Source organism: Benincasa hispida, chromosome 1 (genome assembly GCF_009727055.1).
Source record: "Benincasa hispida cultivar B227 chromosome 1, ASM972705v1, whole genome shotgun sequence".
In the NCBI taxonomy this organism is placed as follows: Eukaryota; Viridiplantae; Streptophyta; class Magnoliopsida; order Cucurbitales; family Cucurbitaceae; genus Benincasa; species Benincasa hispida.
In genome coordinates, this window is record NC_052349.1 from 22558872 (window position 1) to 22580881 (window position 22010).

Consider the following 22010-nt stretch of genomic DNA (forward strand, 5'->3'; position numbering starts at 1 on the left):
ACTAAGATGACCATAGGTGACATGACCTGAATCCTGAGTGAGTTGTGAACTCCTGGTCATGAAGGCGGTCTTTTGATTTGTATGGGTGAGAATGGCTAAATTTCCAACTCAACAAGCCTACCATTTTGGGGTTTTGTCTGACTTGGGAGCTGAGAACACAATTACACAAGACGGAATTCACTCCTTCCCGAATGCAGGGGCAAGTAGATAAATTGCTCCCTTAAGGGCTGATTCCGGGTCTTGAACATAGTGGTCACACCCTCTCCTAGCCCAAGAGGGATTTGGTCATAGTGGGACTATGACTTATTGTTCATTAGAGGAATCAGTGGTACTTAAGGAGTTAGATGTAACTATAGGGGCAAAACGATATTTTAGCCCAACTGTACTTACGAGCAATTTGTGAAGGGTCATCGTATTGTTCATTGGTTATATTCAATGGACACATAAATTTAATAGTGTGAAGAGTGCAACTGTCGGTTTTTAGTGGAGTGATCGGCAGTTAACGGATGTTGGGTAATTTAACTAAAAAGTTTAATTAATTATCCGAGTATCGTTGGAGCTTCAACCTATAAGTCCATAAAGTCCCCACTGTAGCTCAACGGGGATTTAATCTTTTGATTAATTTGAAGTGTTCAAATTAATTGAAAAAATAAATTATATATGATATAATTAATTATAATGTATTTAATACATTATATATAAGAAGAATTTGAATATGATTTAAATACCAATTATCTAAATGAGATTTATGTAACTAAATATAAATATGATTTATATTGAGAGGAATAAAATATTTGGATATGATCCAAATATTATTTAATATGGATGAAATTCATATAAGTGGATTTAATATAAATGTGATCTATATTAAATGTCATGTATAATTGAGAGAGAATAAAATTTATAGTTTATGTTGTATATGATGCAATATAAAACTATAGATTATATGTTATATTTGATATAACATATAGTGTATATATATAATAAAGTAGTTATTATATTTTTTTTTTATTAATTTATTTGAAATTAATAAAAAGAGAAGGAGTTATAACTCCCTTCCCATATTCTCTAAAGAAAACTAACGTGTGATTAAAAGAAGTTAAAAGGATCATCTTCTTCCTGAATTATTACAGAGAAGAAGTGTTCTCCAAAAGAAAAAGTTATCTGTAGAAACATCTTTCTCATCCTCTCCATCTCCTTCCCTCTTCCAAAGATTCAAGCAAAACCCACAACTCCTGCTTGAATCCTTTAATCCCAAAGAGAATACAGAGGGTTCTCGAGTGCTAGTGTTCGTGTGTGAAGAAGGAGATCCGCAAGGAAGGAGTTACATTCGTGACATATACGATGGATTCTTTGAAAAAAGAGTTCTTCAAAGGTAAGAGTTTTTTAAACCCTTTGTATTTGTTTTTAAGCATGTTGTAATTTTAAGTAAATGTATATCCGCTTGTTGTTTTACTGTAAAACTTTATGTTCAATAAAAATGAAATTTGGAATGATCTTTGCTTTCGCTCAAAAAAAATTTTCAAAAATTTCCTTCAGAATTAACATTCTTAATTTAATTTTCGAAAATTAAAAAGTGTAATGGACCATAGGTATATTTTATAAGAACACATTATGCATGATAAAGCAAATATTTTGAACCACATATTTGTAAAATAAGAACAAAACCGACATTGTAGGTATGGATTAATGTCAATCTAGGATCGACATTGTAAGTTCTAGTATTGAACAAAATAGTAGTAGGTGAAAATATCAAAGATTTCAAGACTCAAAACAAATACTCAATTGAGTGCATATGTTCTTGCAATTATTGGAAACTTTATCAACATGAACATAGCTCAACTGATATAAGCTTGTACTATCGATTTAGAGGTCAGAGTTTCAATTCACTCATTCTACATATATTGGCAAAAGGAAAAATAATAATATAATAAATAACTATAAGGAACTTTCATTGTCTCTTGTAAGTTGTAGACCTAAAAAGCCAATAGAAAAGGAAAGAACCACAAACTGTAGCAGCCGTCCTCACAATTGGGCTAAGCATTTGTGGTTCTTGGTCGATATCAATGCATCAAAACTCTGTCAATCACAAAGAATTATAACCCATTCAATTAGTATTAATGGGAATTTGCTAGACAATCTTTTAAAGGTATTCTCTAACCACATACGTTTTACATCACTAGTGCTAAATTTCGATCATAATAACATGAACCAATCAATTGCTCATACCAAAATTCAACTATTCAATTTATATTTACTTTTGTGTACATACATTAACTATATCTAAGCCAATTATGATTAGTGGATCTACTACACCAATTCCCGCTTGTAAAATTGATGGTTCGATGTTAGATTTCCACCATCATAATTGTTGAACTAAAAAAAAAGGGGGAAAATCAATTCTAGAATCTTGTAACAATTCATTTGAAAGATTGAACGAAATTTTAAATAAACAAGAGGTTAAACATGGATAATTCTTCCTAACAGCCTTTGGTAGCCACTTCCGGAGAAAAGAGGTCTTCTGTAAGAACGATTTGGAGTATTTTATCAAAATATTTAAGTAAAATAAATGACTTAGAACAATTTGTTGGCTGAAGTACGACTAAGCTGGCATATAACAGAAATTTAATATGAGAGACAAAAGGAAAGGGGGAGAAAACCTCATTATCTGATAGCAGGGGAGGCAACTGCATTCCATTAAAGCTCAATTTCCAGCTTGGTAATTCAGCAACTCTTCCGGTAATGGCATCTGCTTTCTTCTAACAAGCCATTATTTAGTATGTAAGCTCATAAGCAGATGGCACATCGTGCAACGGGTGGCCCTTCCTGTTTCTTTCAATTATCCTCCGTGCAAGGGACACCTGCTTTCCAACCACGAAGATGAATGCTTTTCCTTTTCCTGTAGCACCTCTGGCAGTTCTTCCAACACGTCGAACATACTCGCTAGGATCACGGGGGAAGTCAAAGAGTATGACGTGATCCACATTTGGAAAATCAATTCCACGTGATGCCCTGTTAATAGTTTCGAAAGATTCGTTTTATTATTATTTTTTAAAAAAAAAATATGCTCATTGAACATCCTTCTATGTAGATTGAAGTAAAAACTTCTGACATCTAAAATATTATCATAAAGCATATTCCCTTCTGATCGACTGAGTTGTACATATAGAATAAGTAGTTATTCTTTACTTTCCTCATAAAATTACTCGGTCCGAGTTAAACAAGAAAAACAGTTTCTTTGTAGGTCTTAGTCATTGCGTGGAAATGGGAAACAAGATTTCTTAAAAGAACATGAAAAAAACTAGAACAATTGTGCTAGGGACCAGAAATTGGGGTAAAAATTAACAGAAATGCTACTAATATAGCCTTTAGGAAAAGAACATTACAAAATTTCAAGAATTTCAAGAGGTTTGGATTGTTCCACAAACCATTCGCAAAATATAGGTGTCTTAAGCCGCTTTGACATATTATGACAAAGAAATTCCTTAGATAATTCTACTTTGTACCCTAATAGTATTTCTTATGTATTGACATTTTAATTCTTTTGAAATTTGAATTAAAGGATAACTTTAATTTAATCTTATTAATTACTTGTCCCTTTTAAAGGGTTTCATCTCGAGTTTTTCTTCCAATAAAAGAATCTGAGTCCCAACCCTACACGTCTCCTCGAGTTTGTCATCTCATGGACTTCTTTTGTCTTTTTCCTGTGGGTCTACTCTTTCCTCGGTCTTTTGTCTTATGGGACCAGAAATAGCTCTTCTAGGTTCATTTTATGGGAGAAAGTTCCAGAATGATTCAGGTGCTGATTTGGAGACAAACTTCTAAAAGTATCGTTATCAAATCATATGGAATTGACAAATTTTCCTTGTTATATGTGTGATTCTGTTGGAAAGATGGAGGTTCTTTGTTTCTGCATTGTCCAATTCTGGTTTCTCATGGAACAAATAGTTCTAGTCTTTTGGGATCCCATGAGTTAAACCATGTATTCTATCAAACAACTTCCAGTGGAACATGTTTTTAGTTTAAAGGCAATTAAGAGGAAAAAAGCTCTTATCGAGTGGGTGAATTTTCTGGCCATTGTGTAATAGGTTATGGAATAGTAAAAGTACCTATCAGTGCAAACCAAGAACTTGGATACTTGGTCAGAACGAGAACTAGTGAATGCCTCCATATTTGCAAGCCGTGACTCTCTTGCTAGGGCAGCATGAAATGGAAATACTTGCAAGTGGCTACCTTTTTTATCAAAACGCTGCAATGCATTTTCAACTCTTCTACATGTCTCAATCTGCAATATTCAACGAAGAAACAAACAAAAGAGTAAAAACTTTGGAAATTTTACAATTCCTCTATTCGTTATTTTGTTCCTTGGTCAAAAATGAAACTATATTGATTGAGAATGAACATGAGAGAATAAGAATACTAAGCAGTCTCAAAGAACATGAAAAACTCCATTTGCAAAGCAAACTTACCAAAAAAGAAATACGACCACTATTTTAGTATTCTACTTATTAAGTATATCCTCCAAAGATCCCTTTATTTCTTTCCAGTGCAGTTGAAATAACACGGCAGCCACCCACCCCCCCCCTCCCACCCCAACAACAGGAGATGAATGTTGAGCGTAACACAGATACTGACTGGTAATGTGGTTCTACTTGCATCTGACAGGGGTAGAGAGTAAGAGAATGATGTGAGGAATAAGTTATCTATGGAAGGAGAAATACACATGGGATGATGTAATAGTTAGGAGGTAGATTTTTGAATCGCAAGAAAAGGGAGAGTTTGGGATCTCTCGCAATATCCCAGGGCTGTTTGTCTTGTATTTTGCCTCATTGGGTTGGAAGACCCTTATCATGACACAAATCTGAATTCTTTAAAGAAGAAGGAAAGGAAAGGAAACAAGGGGAAAAAATCCTATTGAAGCTTACGAACCCTAAATATTATTCCCAGTGAATTCTTAAGAAATTACTAAAAACAAATTTCAACCAGAAAATAAGAAAATTAAGCATCCTCCAGGTCTTGCAGATTACTCCCACTGAATTCTTAAAACCTTCCTGGGCACCCCAAACAATCTATTTATCTCAAGCGTGATTTTGAATTTCAAGTTCTTATTTTAATGAAATTGGAAACTCAGAGAGTACATGTTTCATTTGGAAGTCCCCTCAACATTTTCTTATATTGCTTTATTTGTGGGGGGGGACCCAATTTTCATCCCCTCTTCCATCCTTCATTCCTAATCTTCAGTGAACCAAATGAATTTCTTTTCCTTCATCCACACCCTCCAACAAAATATGCTTGTTTGCTGTTCTAGTTCCATTAACTATATTGCAAGACAAATCAAAAGGTAATTAAGCGGCCAGCCTTGCTGACCCAAAGCAATTAAAGTTGACCTCTTCTTGAGAAACTATGCATCCTCGTATAGTTCTCCCAAGGAGCCCTTAATCTTCCTCTTTTAACTACTGATAAATGGTGGAAAATTAAATCCACTCAATCCAGGGAGCTGAGAACATCCTCGATTCTAAACCAAAGTTGAATGTACCTTATTACAGAAGACAATAGTTTTCGAGACTGGAGTTCCTTCAGCAATCTGCAAGAGGGCATCTTTCTTATTCAAGAAAGCAGCATCCGGTGTCTTGTTCTGCTCATCTTCACCACTACAATCTACAAGAACCTGGAAAAGAACAGATATCTCGTCACTTTACATAAACAGAAAAAAGGCCAAGTATCCTATATTTCTTGGATGAGGAAAACATGAATGAGCCAAATTAGAGTGATCCATAAATAGATTAGAGTTTTCCATTTGTATCCTGCTCTTACATGCAGCAAGTACTAAGACATCGGTTGGCCACCTTAAGTTCAAAGAATCCAACATTATACCAAACAAACTGTGTGGTTTGAAAGGAGGAAACAAAAAATCTACTCATGTCCCTCCCATACCCACTCCCCTGATCCAATCTCCTCCTCCGTCGCTTTCGAGTGGTCTGTTAATAGCTAAAAAGAAAGGACATTTTAGTTTGGCTAGTGTGTCCATATTCGATACATGTGTCAGATACTTGGACATGTATCAAATACTTGTTAGTGTAATAGATGTGTTTGATACTAGTTGTACAAAGTCAAAATAGGGCCAACAGCTGTTAGACACGCATCAAACACTAATCGTATTTGTGTCCTAAACTAATAAAAAATGATGTGTCACCATATCCGTGTCATTTCCTACATATACGTGCTTCTTGGACTAATAGATCAGAATTTTCCATTTGCACCACTCTTGAGACATTATTGGGCCACCTACCTTAAGTTCTAAGTACATTAGACTTATAATAATAAACTATAGAATTTCAAGAAGAAATAAAATTAGAAGAATCACAAATAAACGTCTTTTTATACAGGGGATAGACCATTTACAAATTAGAAAAAGGGCCAGAAATGTGAATAGAAATGTATAAAAAATCCAACAATAATAAAGATTATGGTTTATACTTCCTCAAGTTTTAAGAAATGAAGAAACACACTGATCTTTTATTCCTGTTCAACAAGAGTACAATACACCTTCCAAAAACCTGAGACATTGTCTGACAAGATAAGCACTAATACACCAATCATCTCCTCCCAGACCCACACACTGCACACACAACAATCATTTATATTGCTGCCATGGAAAAGCCAGAACCACCTTTTTCACACTATCAGAGCACTCAGAGCTGCAATGAACACAAGAATTACCAACTTCCTATATGCACTAACCTATGCAGTATCAATGAAACAGCATTTTATTTGATCAATCACTGATTATTTAGGAAAAGTATAAAAGAGACGAACTGATATTGATTAAAGACTAACCTCTTCCAGGCTAGGACTTATCCGGTGAACTCCAGGTCCCATGATCACTTCACAATCAGGAAAATTTTCTACTAATGTATTGTATATGTCAACTGGTAAAGTTGCAGTCACAAATAGATATTGTGTGTTAACAGGTGCAGATTTCATTAAAGACCGCAATACAACTTCAAAATCCTCATCATTAAAAAGGATATCTACCTCGTCCATTACAGCACTGTAGCACAAGGTTTTTCGACTATTAGTACAGGCACAACATCATATAAACAACTCTTCAAGCGGAAAGCAAGAAATAATTACACTGGAGGAAGCAGGAAGGAGTTAGAAAAAGCAGCAGTAATTTTGACGAAGTCTGGAGCACTAATAGTGACCCCAGCATAGCTGGGTTATTAATATGGGTAAAAGTCAGCCACTAAGAGGCAATAACTGATTCGTTATCTGAATAGTATATTGAATAAAATATTGAAGTATATTATGATATCAAACTCAAAGACCTTCATGAGACATCAGATATGTATCCTGTGTGTGTTTTTTGTCCCTTCTTTCTGATCTTTTTTTATACTCTAATATATATGTTTCCTCTGTTCCATATCCAAATAAAATAAACATTCAAAGAGTACTATGACCCAGCGGGAGGGGCTGAAACTGCACAAATTATTCATTACATCACAATAATATTTTGATTTTCAGAAAACAAGCACAGGTACTCAGATTTAACTAATAATCAGAATAAAAATATTAAAGGTTAGAACAGTTTTCTGCTTCTGTGAATTAATCATGTGCTTTTATATAAATAGTATTCAGAATGAAAATTTTCAGTTGGATAACTGATCGAAATTAAAGAGCCTTATAATGCAACATTCAACTTAACTAGAACTTAAAATAGTGGTTAAAAATCACTTTTAGTCCCTAAACTTGCATAAAAGTAACAATTTAGTCCCTAAACTTTTAAAAGTAACAATTTGATCCCTGTGATTTAAAATTGGTAACAATTTAGTCCTGTTAAAAATTCTGTCAACTTGCCATCCTATTTTTCTCTAGACTTTTTTTCTTCTTCTTTTTTGCTTTTTTCTTCATTAACAAGTTGTTTTTCGATTAGAAAGGGTTTAATAGCACACAAGCAAGTGGGTGAAATCTCCTTGAGAGGAACAACGCTGCTAACTCCTATCATGATAAAGTCTACCCTCATTATACCACCATATTTCCAAACTCAAAATTCCATAGCTCCAACAAATGGTGATTACGATGTTGGGGGCTTTTAAGATTTGATCAGAATTTAATGAAGAAATTGAAGGGTTCACTACAGATTTTGCTTGCTTGGGTCATTTCCCTCTCTCTCTGCTTCGCTCTTACTCCCACTATAGCATATGAGTCCTCTGAAACCAGTCCAAGTTATGCAATGGTAGGTGGGTTGGTTTGAAAAGAGTTGGTGGAAATGGTTTTTGCTTTTTAAAGACTCCTCCACCCCACTTAGCCAAAGCCAAGACAAATTATGTAAATATTGACAAATTTCAAAGATTTGAGGAGTGAATCTTCTCATCCTCAATGGTTTTTCTTTCTTTTCTTTTTTTTTTTTTTTTCCAGTTGGAAGTCGACATATTTGCTGAACTCTTCAAATCTTGGTCGTAGTTTGTTAGGGAAACATTCGGTTAAAAAAATAAAAATAAAAATCTCTGGAGAAGAAGAAAATGGCAAGCTGACAGAATGTTTTAACCAAAGGACTAATTTGTTACCAAATTTAAAGTACAATGACCAAATTGTTACTTTTAAAAGTTCAGGGACCAAAATGTTACTTTTATACAAGTTTAAGGACTAAAAGTTATTTTTAACCTAAAATAAATATGTCGATATAAAGCTTCGATAGTTAAGAGTTTCTTATCCTAAGATGTAGACACTGCCTGGACAATGGATCCTAGCATAATTCTTTTGTCTTTTACAATTTATGTATAGGAGTTTTCCACAATGGAACAAATTAACAATATCCACCTTCCCCGTTAATCAAGGCCGGAAGGTCTTCTAGCAACTTTGTTGGGGAAGGGACTCCTTGTCCCTTTGCCCACTAGGCTGCATTTGGTTGGCCTCTTTTGATGAATCCTTTCTCTTTCTTATCCAAAATAATAATAATAACAAATAAATAAATAAAAATAAAAATTATGGTTCCAAAATATATTGATAAATCATGGAATTCTGCATCTACGGCAAAACAACGTCGGCTTCGAAATCATATGTACGTTTAATATCTTGAATTGAAAGAAGAATGCATAATCAAGTTAAAGAAAGTTTCTTACTATGTCAAAATAAATTAGGACCTACAATTGAAAATGAAAGGAGAGCCAATAGAATCTAACAAAAAAAGGGAAGGGAACAAAAAAAAAAACTTGTAGAAGAACAGGATTACCATCTTAGATTTGATAACAGCAAGAAGCCTTCATTTATTAGAAACATCAAACGACCAGGAGTTGCAATTAGAACATCAACACCTTCTTGTAGATTTTCAAGTTGAGTTTTCTGCCGGAAACCACCTGTCACGGCCATAGACCTAAATGGCACTCCAGATTTGGAAATGGATCGGCAATTACTTAAGACCTGTCAAATTCAGATTGTTGTCAAACTTTACCCACCCAATGAAGAAAAATACTGGCATAATTCTTGTAATTTTAAACGAAGCATATTTGGTTATTGCCTTGGTGCCTGCAGGGTTGATTTCTGCGATTTAGTTCCTAATGAACCCTTTTAAGTTACTAGATATGCTAATACTTTGTCCATTTCCCTCAACACATAAGCCTATATAAGAGGCTAGCCATGAGCAAATGCAAAATAGTCTTCTCCCTGTTATTCCATAACATGAGACAGCTATACTTGAAATTTATTCATTTCATGTATGTTAAGTATTTCTCCAGTATTTAGATTTTTACTACAGAAAATTCATAGATTTTAGTTGATGACAAACAGTCATTAATCTGAAGCTCGTCAGTTCATAACAGAAGTTGCATCCATATAAATGTGAATTTTCTGAAATAATCAACCGGAGGTAAAACGTTAAGATAAAAACGGTATTAAAAAATGTGCAATAGAAGAAAACTGTGAAGCACTCTTAGAATACTGCTGCAAAAATAATCCACCTGAGAAGCCAATTCTGCAGTCGGCACAATGATAACAATTTGGGGACTTCGTGAAGAAGATTTTTCAAGTCCTTCAATTTCTTCCTGCCTCAAACGCTGGATTAATGGTGCAAGATATGCTAATGTCTTACCAGATCCACTTTGATCAGAAATTATACAACTCTTTCCTTCAATAACCGATGCAAATGCCTTGGCCTGCCATTATTCATTATTCATATAAAAGCACAAGTAAGCACTGTAATAATTGCTTTTCTTATAACTCTTTGTAGCAAATGAATACACTTCATTTTTAGTTAGAAGGTTTGCAAACTAAACAAATCAATCTTCATCGATTACCATACTAATTTTGTATTCCATGCTTCATGAAAATACTGAATCTTTTTCCCATTCCAAGCTCATTTGGTCCATTTACTTAACAGGAAAGAGAATAACAAAAAACTCAAATGAAGATCATTTCAAGATCAACCAGAATGAAATTAAAATCAACCATTCAATACGTTATCCAAGAACTCCAAATTTTCATGGTCCTATGCTCAGACAAAATTTAAAATAAGATCTTTCCTTCCTCCTAAATTCTAAGCATTAGTGGTCAACCTTTCCTCTCATGAAAATTTAGCCTAATCCACCTATGAAATTCATTCCAATCTAATTTAGAATACAAGAAATTCATTCCGAACAATATCAGTGGTCAACATTTTCTCTAAACTTTATGAAATATTTAAACAAGAGTAAATACAAGAACAAATATATTGTAAAGTTCATAAATTCTGAAATAACATAGGATACAGGAGATAGGATATAGAAAAGAATAGCTTTTCTAAACACTGAAGTTTTAAATATAAGTGTGCAATGATGCCAATAAGACCAACCATGACAAAGTAAGGTGCCTTTGAGATAACTAATAAACTGTCATCCAAGAGCCAGTCTGGCATCCAAAAGTATAAGTAGAACCAAACTCTGTCCTTCACCAAAGAGATCTACTTTGTTAACAAGACACTCTTGACGACACCAAAGAGCTATAACCTAGCAACCTTGAATAAGGAGTGTGCCTCTGAAGATAGACTAAAGAAGAACAAGGAAAAGGGCACACAGTACTGGGCACCACAAACGTATACTTGACTGCCAATAAATGAGATGGCCAAAAGATCTGATACATCTTTTGATGGAAATAAGAAAACATGAGGTATGAAATTGCAGCAGTTATCATTAAAAATCTACATTAAATTCTAGAGAAATGTCTCTTCACTCATGGTAAGCGGAGTATAATTCTATCATATCATACATCATGTACCTGAATCTGTGAAGGCCGTACAAAATTCTGCTTCCTCAATGATTCAATCATATATTCAGAGCACCCAAGATCTTTAAATGACTTTCGGCTATAAAAGCCCTTCTCTGAGGAAAATTTCTGTTGTTTAGGCTCGGTTGGTTCATATTCAGAACCATAGGGCCCTCTAGAGCCCCATCCTCGGAAGTAAGCAGCAGAACCTTCCGGAACTAATGGCTCGGATCTAGATAAATTGGGGGCTGTTCTGTGTTGTCTATCTCTGTCTCTATCTCTATCTTGCAGTTCAGATGGTCTTGACTTTTCTACACTTCTCAAGGCATTTACTCTCTTCTTTTCTCCCATAGTTTTAACTTTAGAGTGTGAACGATCAGATATATGAGATGACCCATCTCCAGGAGTTGGTACACGGACATCATCTCTTATTTCTACCTTCGTCCTAGAGCCTTTCGTCACAATTGCCCTAACTTTCTGAGTTTTCAATCTTCCAAAACTTCCAATAGATATCTTTCTACGTGTCCCTGAAGTCTCAATACCTGTATATAAGGAAAAATCTTGGTTTGAGCATTCGATTGGATAAAACAAGGAAATCTAACATAAAACGATTGGTAATAATATCACATGAATATATTCCTCGGACCATAAACAACATTTTATCAGCATAAAGATGAAAGAGAACCACCAATTTAACTTAAGAGCTTCGATCAAATTACTTGCAGATTCGAAAGGGGGAACCTCGCATTCTTTAACAAGACAGATAAATTACAGGATAAAATAAGCATCCGACTCCATATTTATCCGTCTAGCACGGAAACAACTAGCATATTAAGATAAACCAGAAATTAAGTTAACGATAATTCTACACATTACGAAAATTAACTGAAGAGAGTTGAGAGAAGCACCTTCATCATCGTCTGTCTCATCTCCATCGTGACGCAATTCCTCCGAGGAAGTAACGGTAAAGTCCTCATCATCAGTGAGCTGGTAAACTCCAACAGAATCCACCGATTTGCGAGCGTAACCGGCGACTACACAACCACCAACAATCACCAACTTGCTTGCGGGAACTGGGCGTAGCGAGTGGCTCAGAAATGGCGAGCGGAGGCAGCCATGGCGTCGTAAGTAGCACGATTCAAGGCTTCGAGAGGTCAGAAAGTTGGCCGGCGTGTGGATGGGAGCTCTGGCCATTGCCGGCGGGCGGCGGAGAGGTGGTGGATTGAATATAAGCACTATCTATCGTCTTCTTCAAATGGGATTTGGATTGGTTTGGAAGCAACAATGGAATTGCAAAAAAAAAAAAAAAAAAAAAATCCGAAACTGAAAGAAGCGAATTGCTATACTTCTACGGTTGTTTTTGCCACCGGTTAGAACTTAGAAGAGGATTGCGCGGAATCAGCTCAGATTATTTAGTTGCATTGTCTTCGTTAGGATAATGGCGCCAAATACGCGTGAAATATGCATTATCCACCTAGAGATTTAGAGGCACCAACTCGAGGTCAGTTGAATGGGTTAGTATAGTTCATCTCATATTTGGAACACCAAATATAGTGATTTATATTAAAGATGCAACAAAGTGTTCAAATTATTGAAGGTTAGGAGTCCTCTATGTGTTAGAATCTTTACGAGAATGAATCACATATGTTGGTTGAGAATTGCTCGAAAATTTATTGATAGTGACTTTGCTAGGCTTTAGTGGTTCTCACTATATCTATATACGTCTATGTTGATAGCCTTTCGCAAAAATCTCATCTTTCTCTATTAAATCGACATGCCAATATTTCATAGATATAGTTTGAATGTCATGTCTAGATGATCACCACTGACAGTGAGATCAAAAAAGCAAAGGGCTCTGACTCTGGCTTTTTTTTATTCAAAAGAAAATGACACATTCAGATTGAACTTATTAAAGTAAGAACTTGAAACCATTGCTAGTTAAAGAAAGGATTTGTTATCAATATTAAATATCCATGAATATCTACAACATTTTTATTAGTGCTTGTAAAACAAAAAAAATGTCATCTATATTAGTCCAAATGAATACTGATAACAATATCTAAAACTTAGTTTAAGAGCAAAAACAACTTAATTGTTAATCTAAATAAATTTTTATAAATTCCGTGGTTTATAGAAATAATCGTCGATATTGATATATCATAAAATTGAAATCTTGATATCGATATCGACATCGATATTTTAATCCTTGGTGTGCACCAGTATTAGTATTTAAAACCATATTTGCTACACAATTTACCATTAGCTACAGTATTTATTATTTTTCCCTCATCTTCTCTTTTCTTATTTACTATAGTGTTACTATTTCCTACCCAAACAAAGATAGTTTACACTCAAACACTAATGGGATGTTGAGATAGGGAGTTGGTTATTGTAGTCTTATGTTATGATTTGGGTTATAATAGTTTGTATTTGAGGTATAAACTATTTTAACTTGAGAATGAAATAGTAAACACTATAACAAATAATAAAAAATGATTAATACAAAATAGTAAAAATTGTAGCAAATAGTAAATATGATAGCAAATGAAGGTTTTAAAATAATGTTGATTATAGCTAATTGGGGACTACAAAATAGTATTTACGATAGCAAGAGGTAGCTATTATCGTCTTATAACAGTCATTACCTCAAACGACCCCTAACTATTATAACACAAACTAAAATAGTCTGCATCCTAAAGATTAACTATTATAACCAACGGACTATTATAATCCACTAGCTATAATAACCACGGACTAACTCAGTGCCCCAAACATCTTCTTAGAGTTTCAAATCTATGTACATTGATTTTAGTAAAAATTAATTTAATGACTAAATTATATAATATATTAAAATCAATTCGAAAAGGTTATATTTTATTAGAAACTAACTTTATTTACCTTTTTATCATTCAAATTAGTCTATTTGTTGAGGTTAGTTCATTAAGTTTTTTCAATAATTTGAAAATGATATTCCTTTGTTTGCCCTTTTTTGTATTTGGGAGATTTTAATTTTGGAATTTTGTGGGTTTTATACTTAAGTTTTGAGTTCTTTGGTTGTTGAAAAAATTGGTGTAAGAATTTGACATATGAAAGAAAATTAGAGTATCTATATGAAAATTGAAAGTATTTATATGAGTTGTTTTCAAATTGATTCGTTCATCCTTCAAGATAACTTCAAAGCAATTGACAATTTTAATGTTCGAAATCTTATATGTATGTTTGAGTAGCTTAGAAATGAGAGAGTTTATTTAAATATGTTGAATTCAAAAAAATAGGGAAAAAGAGAAGAAAGAGAAAAGGTCTTAGAGATCGATAAATAAAAATGGAAGATTGAGAAGATATTGAAGAAGTGAGAAAAAAAGATGAAAAATCTAAAAAAGAAAAAAGAAAAATGACGGGTCATAGGTTGAAATAAAATGGAAGAAGGATGTGATAAGGTATAGATAAACGATTTCATCATCCATTAGCACTAACTATATTTTTTTAATTTTAGATTAAAGTTATCGATACAACTTCTGAAACTTTAAAAAGTTATTTTTGAAATGAGATAGTAACTATTTCTTTTCGTCCATAACTAATGATAAATATATTTTTAGGTATTCTTTTACCCTTTTAGCTTTTTATTTAATTTTTTAGTTTAAATCTTATTTTGATCTCTAAACTTTGAATAATATTTTATTTTGGTTCCTAACTTTTAAAAATGTCTGCTTTAGTTCTCAAACTTTGAATATTATTTTATTTTGGTCCCTTAAAAATGTTAGTTGTAGTCCTCGAACTACTTTTAAAAAGTGTTTATTTTGGTCCTTGCTATATTAAGATTTTGTTAACTATTTGAAATAACGAGGTGACTTGTATTTAAGATTATTAGGTTACCAAATAAGTTAGCTATACTAAAATTTCTAGAGTTTCAATTTTGAATAAGTTGACAAAGCAAGATGATTTAAAATACATTTTTAGTTCAATTTTTTTTTTTTTTAGTTTGTTGATTGCTGGTATTACTCCACATCCATTTTACTCAATACATCTATAGCCTAGTCATTCAAAAATACAAATTCTCTCACATTTTGTTAAAGAGATAAAATAATTTTAATAATAAGGACTAAAATGAATAATTTATAAAAGTTTAAAGACTAAACCGGATGGTTTAAAAAATTTAGGTACTAAAATAGAACGGAACTAAAATATGTATAATTTAAACCTAGTTAGTTATATATTGGATTTTCCATCATCATCTGCCAATCTCGCATGAAATTCCATGTTGAAAAACCGCTGCACAAGTGGATAAGGCAAAGGCAAGGCAACCCCCCAACTCAACTACAAAAGAATTAAACCAATAACCCCAAGAAGAAGAAGAAGAAGAAGATAACCAGAGCAACAATGGCTTCAGCCACTGCTCCTTTATCATTTCTCGGCACTTCCTTTCTAAGCGTTTCTTACTCACAGAACCTTCGCAACCGTCCTCACCTTCATTTTCCGGCAACCACTTCAAGTTCCGGCCGTCACTCTCTTGTTGTTGAAGCTCAGGCTACGACCAGACGGGAGGACCGTTCAGCTCGCCATTCTCGCATCAGGAAGAAGGTAATTGCACACTCTAATTTCCCCAATTTTAAATTTTGATGCCTTCCCTCCTTCGCGTACTTTGTTGTGCTAATTCCGCGATTCTCTTGTTCAACATTCATCTGTACCTTGAATAGTTTCAGGGGTTCACTGGAAATGGAGGGGTTCTTTCGATAATTCTTGTAATTAGACGTATCTGAGTTTCATCTTATTCCCCTATATTATGTGCTAAACGTTGTTCATGTACTCCCGTGCGGATATTGTTTAATTTTAGGTATTTATTTATTGTGAACTTCCAAATGATTATTCTGATAGCTTATCAATTCATCGTTTTTTTTAGTTTAGATATTCTGGTTAGAGTTGCTAAGAGGTGTACTTGTTTCTTAGAACTTTGTCACCTGCTCCGATTCACGAGTCCTGGATTTCTGAAGACTGAGCGAAAGAGGGAACATAATAAAGAAATTGTTATTTGTCATTGCAGGGAGTCAAAACTTCTAAAGAGAATTAGTATAGTCTTCTCGGCATCAAATGATAGTCATCATCAAAGCTGTAACCGGAACTGGTTTGGAGATTGGATCTGCTAAGATTTACATTTCGGTCCTTTGGACCTTAGATGACTTGAAAGTAGATTTATTTGTAGGAGAAACCAAACTTCATAGGAAGAAGTAGCTTGTACAAAGAATAGATAGGCAACAAGAGGTTGGGCCCTAGAACACAAAACAAAATAAGAAAGATATCCCTCGTTATTTATATTTTACTTACGAAACAAGCCTCATTTGTCAAACCGCAATTGATTACAATGGAAATGGTGGATGGTAATTGATCGCCCAAAGCTGGAGGCCAAATATGTTACAAGAACACCAACCCTTAAATTGTCAAGGTTGAGAGAAAAAAAAACATGGATGTTCCAGCGTGAGTGTTGAATCTAATGCTGCCATTCTACAAATGAGTGCCTCCTTATGTGCTACAAAGGAACTATATTCTGTGTACCACTGTTATTAATATGGAAGATACGTGCAGCATGCCCAGGACAGGAGGATCACGACGCATGCACTTGCATACAATATGTATCAGGTTCATGCATCGATTGGATGACTAGTTTAAAATGCAAATCTTCCTTATACATGGAACTAAGCATAGAAAATTATCCAAGATAACTAAGGAAATTTAAAGGGAAGATACACTGTAGTTAGTCAGCCATCTTCAAGGAGATTAGCTTGCGTGCAAACACAAGGACTCCCTAATTGGAGGAGATTTAGGAGGTTTTAAGTTTAAATGAAAGGTTTTGATTTAAACATTCAAGCTTCTGGATAGAGTTAATTCACACTATTTTCTGTGAAGCAAGGATGTAATTGAACATTTAAGGAACATGAGAGGCAAGAGAATAAGAGAGCAAGAGATTGGTGAGGCAGTCATTGTTATTGAGGGAGCTTGTGAGACTGACACTTTTCCTTTTTTTTTTTCATTATTATTGATACGCACAAGGTTGGGAAGCATTTTTCTGTATCTTGTGGGTTGGATTTTGATTCCAGCTTTCTTGCATGCTCACTTTATCTTTAGTTGTAGAATCTTGTTATATTGATGGTTTTGGAAGGCTGACTAAGCGAGGGAGGTTGCTTAGGTTGCACTTAACGAGGGCAAATCTGAATAAAACACTACGTATCCTCGACCTGCATATGACACTTGGGAAGATGACATTTCCATTCATGCCATAGGATCTATCTTCAACTGGAAATTTTTTTAATACATTTAGAATGGTTAAATAGAGTTATAGGATTTTTAATGGGCAGTATACCCTCCTGCTCTAACTCAGGAGATTTACGGATAAGTTCCCTCTTTCAATTTTTTTTAACCGAGTTTCACGATTAGTTGAATCTTTCTAATCTTTTTTTATACATCTGGATCCCTTCAGAACAGCTCTGGTTCACAATTGTTATCTTTATAATAGCAAATTGATCCTTGCTGGTATATATGTAGATATAAAGTAGAGGTCACCTGAACAATCATCTTGTGTCTTAGGTTGAAGGAACGACAGAGAGGCCAAGGTTGTCTGTGTTCCGTTCGAACAAGCATTTGTATGTACAGGTTATCGACGACTCCAAGATGCATACACTTGCTGCAGTTTCCACAATGCAGAAATCAATCTCTGAGGGGTTAGACTACAGTGCTGGCCCTACCATTGTGAGTTCACTATAACTAAGAATTAGTTGATTGATCTACCGAGATATATATGTGTATATATATTTGTCCTATTATTTACTTACAGAATCATATTGGAGTCATATAATAATCTTTAGTTTTCATCCTCCCTTTTCCAAACTTTGTTGCACTGGTTCAATGTCTATGTCTTCTTAATGTCTTCTAATAAGAGAGCATCCACTAAAACCGGCCCTCTAATTTGGTTACTCATCGCTAGAGATTTTGATATTGAACTTGAATACAGAAATGAATTAACATAAGAAAAGAAAAAACGAAAACTATAATCAGTTCCAAGAAAAATAGCTAGAAAATGTTATTGCATGCTCATTGAGTTTAGTTATTGTTCATAGCCTTGCGTGAATGGATAAGTTCTATCTGTATGTCCTTGAGTTTTTAGAGAGTTAACTAAAAAATTAAAAATTTAGTCCCTAAATTTAGAAAGGTTTGCTTACCTCCTACCTATCACTCCATGCATTCTCTTATTAACACGACATATGATTTGAACAAATATTGACTGATTTAGCATGTCACGTGGTCATTTATCTAATGGTATAAATGACAAAGACTACATAGACTTACGAGCCTAAGTTGAAGTATGTAATTAAGTTTGGAGACCAAAAAGACGTCTCAATAGAAGCAGAATCCTTATTATATGTGGATAATATGGTTGTTACAGGAAGTGGCAAAGAAAGTGGGGGAAGCGATTGCAAAATCTTGTCTAGAGAAAGGAATAACAAAAGTTGCATTCGACCGTGGTGGATATCCATACCATGGACGAGTAGAAGCACTTGCTGATGCGGCTCGTGAACATGGCCTTCAATTCTGAAAACCCCTTTTGTGTGTTTTTTTCCATATCTTCTAACTTGGTATGTTGTAACAATACTATCAGATGGGCTCATTTCTGTTGATTAAACGAGAGTTATGGTTGTTTGACCTGAAATTAAGAGGGAATTTATTTATTGATTCATCTTTTCTTGGTAAGTCAATGTCTCTAGCCCTTAAATTAAGCCGAGTAAAGTTGTTTCTAAATATCTAGAAAGTCATTCTAAATAGATTCTAACTTCATCATATACTGTATTAGACAAAGAAACCTAACATTCTAGTTCCCGACAACCGCTGTACCTGCGACTGCGAAGACACACGTAGCATTCCGACTTGTGGCATTGTTTTTTATGGAAAATGGGTGTACTAAGAGAAGTTGGGTTTTTTTTTAGTTCCTTGGAAAGATTTGGCAATGGAGAGAGAGGAGAGAGAGAGAGGCGGAAAATATTAAAAATATATTTTTCCATTTTCAAGTCATCTTGACACACAAGTCATCTACTTTTTTTTCTATTTAAATTTAATAAATCTTTTTGTAGATGGAACTTTAAAAATTTAAAGACTAAAATGGCTAATTTGAAACATAAGTTACTAAATGCACTTATTTTTTAAAATTTAGGAACTAAAAAGATATTTTTTCCCTATATTTAATCAATTTTAGGTAAATGTAATAGATTTATTAGTTGAGTGATCTTTTAAACTTATTCTTGAAACTTACGGACTAAAATGATGGATTTGAAATATTAGGGACCAAATGTACCTATTCCTAAAAACTTAGGATCAAAAGAGATTTCCGGTACATCCCGAGTTCTGGATAAATTGAGGTTAATTATCTTAAATTGTTGGGCTTTATTTTCCTTTAGTTTTTGGATTTTGGAGCAAACTTAAAACCATCAAGGAGATAATTAATTTTATGTAGTTTTAAATTGATTTAAATATTTGGAAGGATTTAATTGGTATAAAATTGATGGGTTTTATTCCCTTTAATTTTGGTTTTTGGAGTCTAAATTAAGGTAATTAGATAAATTAATTGATTTATTAATTTAATATATTCCTTGGAGATTTTGGAGATATTGTGATAAAACATTTGATTTATCTTTTTAAAAATTGAAAAAAATGAAAGAATTGGGATATTTGAAATTAAATGAGAGTGAAAAGAGACAGAAAATCGGAGAGAAAGATAGCAGTTCGGTTTTTTCAGCGAAAGATTCCACAAAATTGTCGATTGTTGGAGTTTGAACCCTTGGATCATGTTGAAATTTGACCAATCTGTTCTAGATATATAAGGTCTCGTTTTGAATGGTTAGATTGTTGTTTGGAGCTCTAGTCTGTCCGTAACTGCTATTGGATAGAATCTGTAAAACTGGAAACCTCCCTTCTCTCTCGCTCTTGCAAACCCTTCTCATGCAAAACCCTCACTACCAGCCGCTAGCCTAAACAATTTGCACCATCTGACAGCAATGTCCGCCGCCCGTCTATGATTGCTTCCACTGCCGCTAATTCCATTGTTACCGAAATTGATATTTTGGGTAAGTTATTTGGTGTTTTATGGATTTTCTTGTAAGATCATGAATACCCATCAAATTTTGGTTTAAGTTTTGGCTTACCCATATTGTTTTGATGTTGAAATTGGGTTTCACATACTCTCACAGTACTTTTGGACAAGATTAAAATTGTTTGACGTCCTTTTGTATAAGGTTTGGGGTCTTTATTGAGAATTTTTGGATACCCACTACGTGTTAGCTTAACTTTTATTTTAATTATGATTTTTGGAGGTTTGATTAGAAGATCTAAAGTTGTTGACCATTAGAGTTAAAGGTTGATTTTAGTGATACGGTTGTTGAATCATGTTGATTTTAAAGCTTTGAAGTGGTATTGGATCAAACCACATGTTGGGTAAGTTGTTCAGAGACATTTGGGGTAAGTTGTGATTGGAATTGTGTCCTAAACGTTGAATTTAATTTCGGTCTATGTTTTTAGATTTATTCAGGATTCATGGTTTTGCGAAGTTGAATTGCTAGTTATTTGGACTTAATTCCAAGGTAAGTGGTTTACTACTGGTCCGCCCTTGAACCAGCACCCTAACTAAGTTGATGTTACGATTGTATATACACATGAAAACATGATATTATTGTGATGGAATGATTTGCTAATGGATGGACTATTGAGGGTGTTCTAGAAACCTGTAAATTATGCTACTAAGATCATGACGACATGTTTATGGTTTGATACGAAATTTGGATGTTGAATGTTGCATGTTGGACTGATGGTGACTGTTAGCACTCCTATCGGGTAGCGTACATCTTATGTTTGTGAACCTCTGGGTTCACCATTTATGACTGATTCGGTGTCCCTAAAGGATCACCACTATTGCTATGATATGTGTTCTTTCGGGTTCACTAGACTTCCATGATATGTGGTACTTCGAGTTCACTAGACTACCATGATATGTGTTCTTTCGGGTTCACTAGACTGCCATGATTTGTGTTCTTTCAGGACCTAAACTGCCATGATTTGTGTTCCTACAGGATCACCATGACTACCATGTTATAAAATGTACATCGATGCACAAATAAGGAGGCTAACAAATTCACTTAGTGAGCCCAGTAGTAGGCCACTTATTGAATATTTCATACTCACTTTTTTTTTATGATTTGTTTTTAAGATAGGGCAAGGATGGACCGACGAATGACAAGAAGAATTCTTAACTGTGTCATTGAGGCTAGACAAAACCTTTTGTTCATGTTTTCATGAATTGAAATGAGTCTTGGTATTTGAAATTCTTGAACTTTTATCTTAAACTTTTAAGTTCTTTTTCCAATTTTAAATTTATATTTTTAGGGGGACCCTGAACAAATTTTTTGAGTTGTCTTAGTGGAATTTTATAATTTTATTTGACATATTCGATCATTTTAATTTTATTGGAGTAAATGGTTAAAATTTTACCTAAGGTCTACACACATGTGGTAACGTCCTGTTAGTAAATGTTGAAAAGTTGGGTCATTACATTTCCGTTCTTTTTATTGGGATATCTTACAAACATTTTCTCTCTTTTTTAATTTAAAACAAATATAATCAAATAACAATCTACTTATAAAATAAATATGAATTCAAGTTTTTTTTTTTTCTTTTGAACCGAACTTCTATCCTCAAGGTTGATTGTGCAACTTATGCCACTTGAGTTATGCTCATGTTTGCAA

At 34.0% G+C, this 22010-nt stretch overlaps 2 protein-coding genes across 4 annotated transcripts; one reads left to right on the forward strand and one right to left on the reverse strand.

Moving 5' to 3' along the window:
* Positions 1 to 1780: 1780 nt before the first annotated feature.
* On the reverse strand, positions 1781 to 12751 carry LOC120082863 (DEAD-box ATP-dependent RNA helicase 50). Of its 3 annotated transcripts, none has more exons than XR_005483309.1 (9): positions 12144 to 12751; positions 11248 to 11777; positions 9957 to 10151; positions 9233 to 9420; positions 6838 to 7051; positions 5537 to 5668; positions 4110 to 4285; positions 2661 to 3012; positions 1781 to 2079 (listed from the first exon to the last, which is right to left on the reverse strand). XR_005483309.1 is itself a non-coding variant. In XM_039038224.1 (8 exons), the coding sequence occupies exons 1-8, from the start codon at positions 12427 to 12429 to the stop codon at positions 2775 to 2777; spliced, it is 1959 nt and encodes a 652-aa protein (XP_038894152.1). In that variant the 5' UTR covers positions 12430 to 12751; the 3' UTR covers positions 2191 to 2774. The 3 variants fall into 3 exon arrangements, 1 of the variants encoding a protein (XP_038894152.1); XR_005483324.1 differs by lacking the exon at positions 1781 to 2079 and adding an exon at positions 2191 to 2521; XM_039038224.1 differs by lacking the exon at positions 1781 to 2079 and having other exon boundaries at positions 2191 to 3012.
* Positions 12752 to 15467: 2716 nt separating this feature from the next.
* LOC120075556 (50S ribosomal protein L18, chloroplastic-like) lies at positions 15468 to 18972 on the forward strand. Its single transcript, XM_039029434.1, has 3 exons — positions 15468 to 15813; positions 17812 to 17973; positions 18668 to 18972. Exons 1-3 carry the CDS (start codon positions 15613 to 15615, stop codon positions 18815 to 18817), a joined length of 513 nt encoding a protein of 170 aa, XP_038885362.1. The 5' UTR covers positions 15468 to 15612; the 3' UTR covers positions 18818 to 18972.
* The last annotated feature ends 3038 nt before the right edge of the window (positions 18973 to 22010 follow it).

What these genes read in the sequence shown, in the direction of transcription:
- LOC120082863 (XM_039038224.1), bottom strand. Translation starts at nt 12,429, where the DNA reads ATGGCCAGAGCTCCCATCCACACGCCGGCCAACTTTCTGACCTCTCGA. An exon ending in CTATTGTCTTCTGTAATAAG is followed by an intron (nt 4,286 to 5,536) that starts GTACATTCAACT and finishes TGAATATTGCAG; the next exon opens with ATTGAGACATGTAGAAGAGT. An exon ending in TTCTTGGTTTGCACTGATAG is followed by an intron (nt 3,013 to 4,109) that starts GTACTTTTACTA and finishes AACTATTAACAG; the next exon opens with GGCATCACGTGGAATTGATT.
- LOC120075556 (XM_039029434.1), top strand. Translation starts at nt 15,613, where the DNA reads ATGGCTTCAGCCACTGCTCCTTTATCATTTCTCGGCACTTCCTTTCTA. An exon ending in ATTCTCGCATCAGGAAGAAG is followed by an intron (nt 15,814 to 17,811) that starts GTAATTGCACAC and finishes CTTGTGTCTTAG; the next exon opens with GTTGAAGGAACGACAGAGAG. An exon ending in ACAGTGCTGGCCCTACCATT is followed by an intron (nt 17,974 to 18,667) that starts GTGAGTTCACTA and finishes TGGTTGTTACAG; the next exon opens with GAAGTGGCAAAGAAAGTGGG.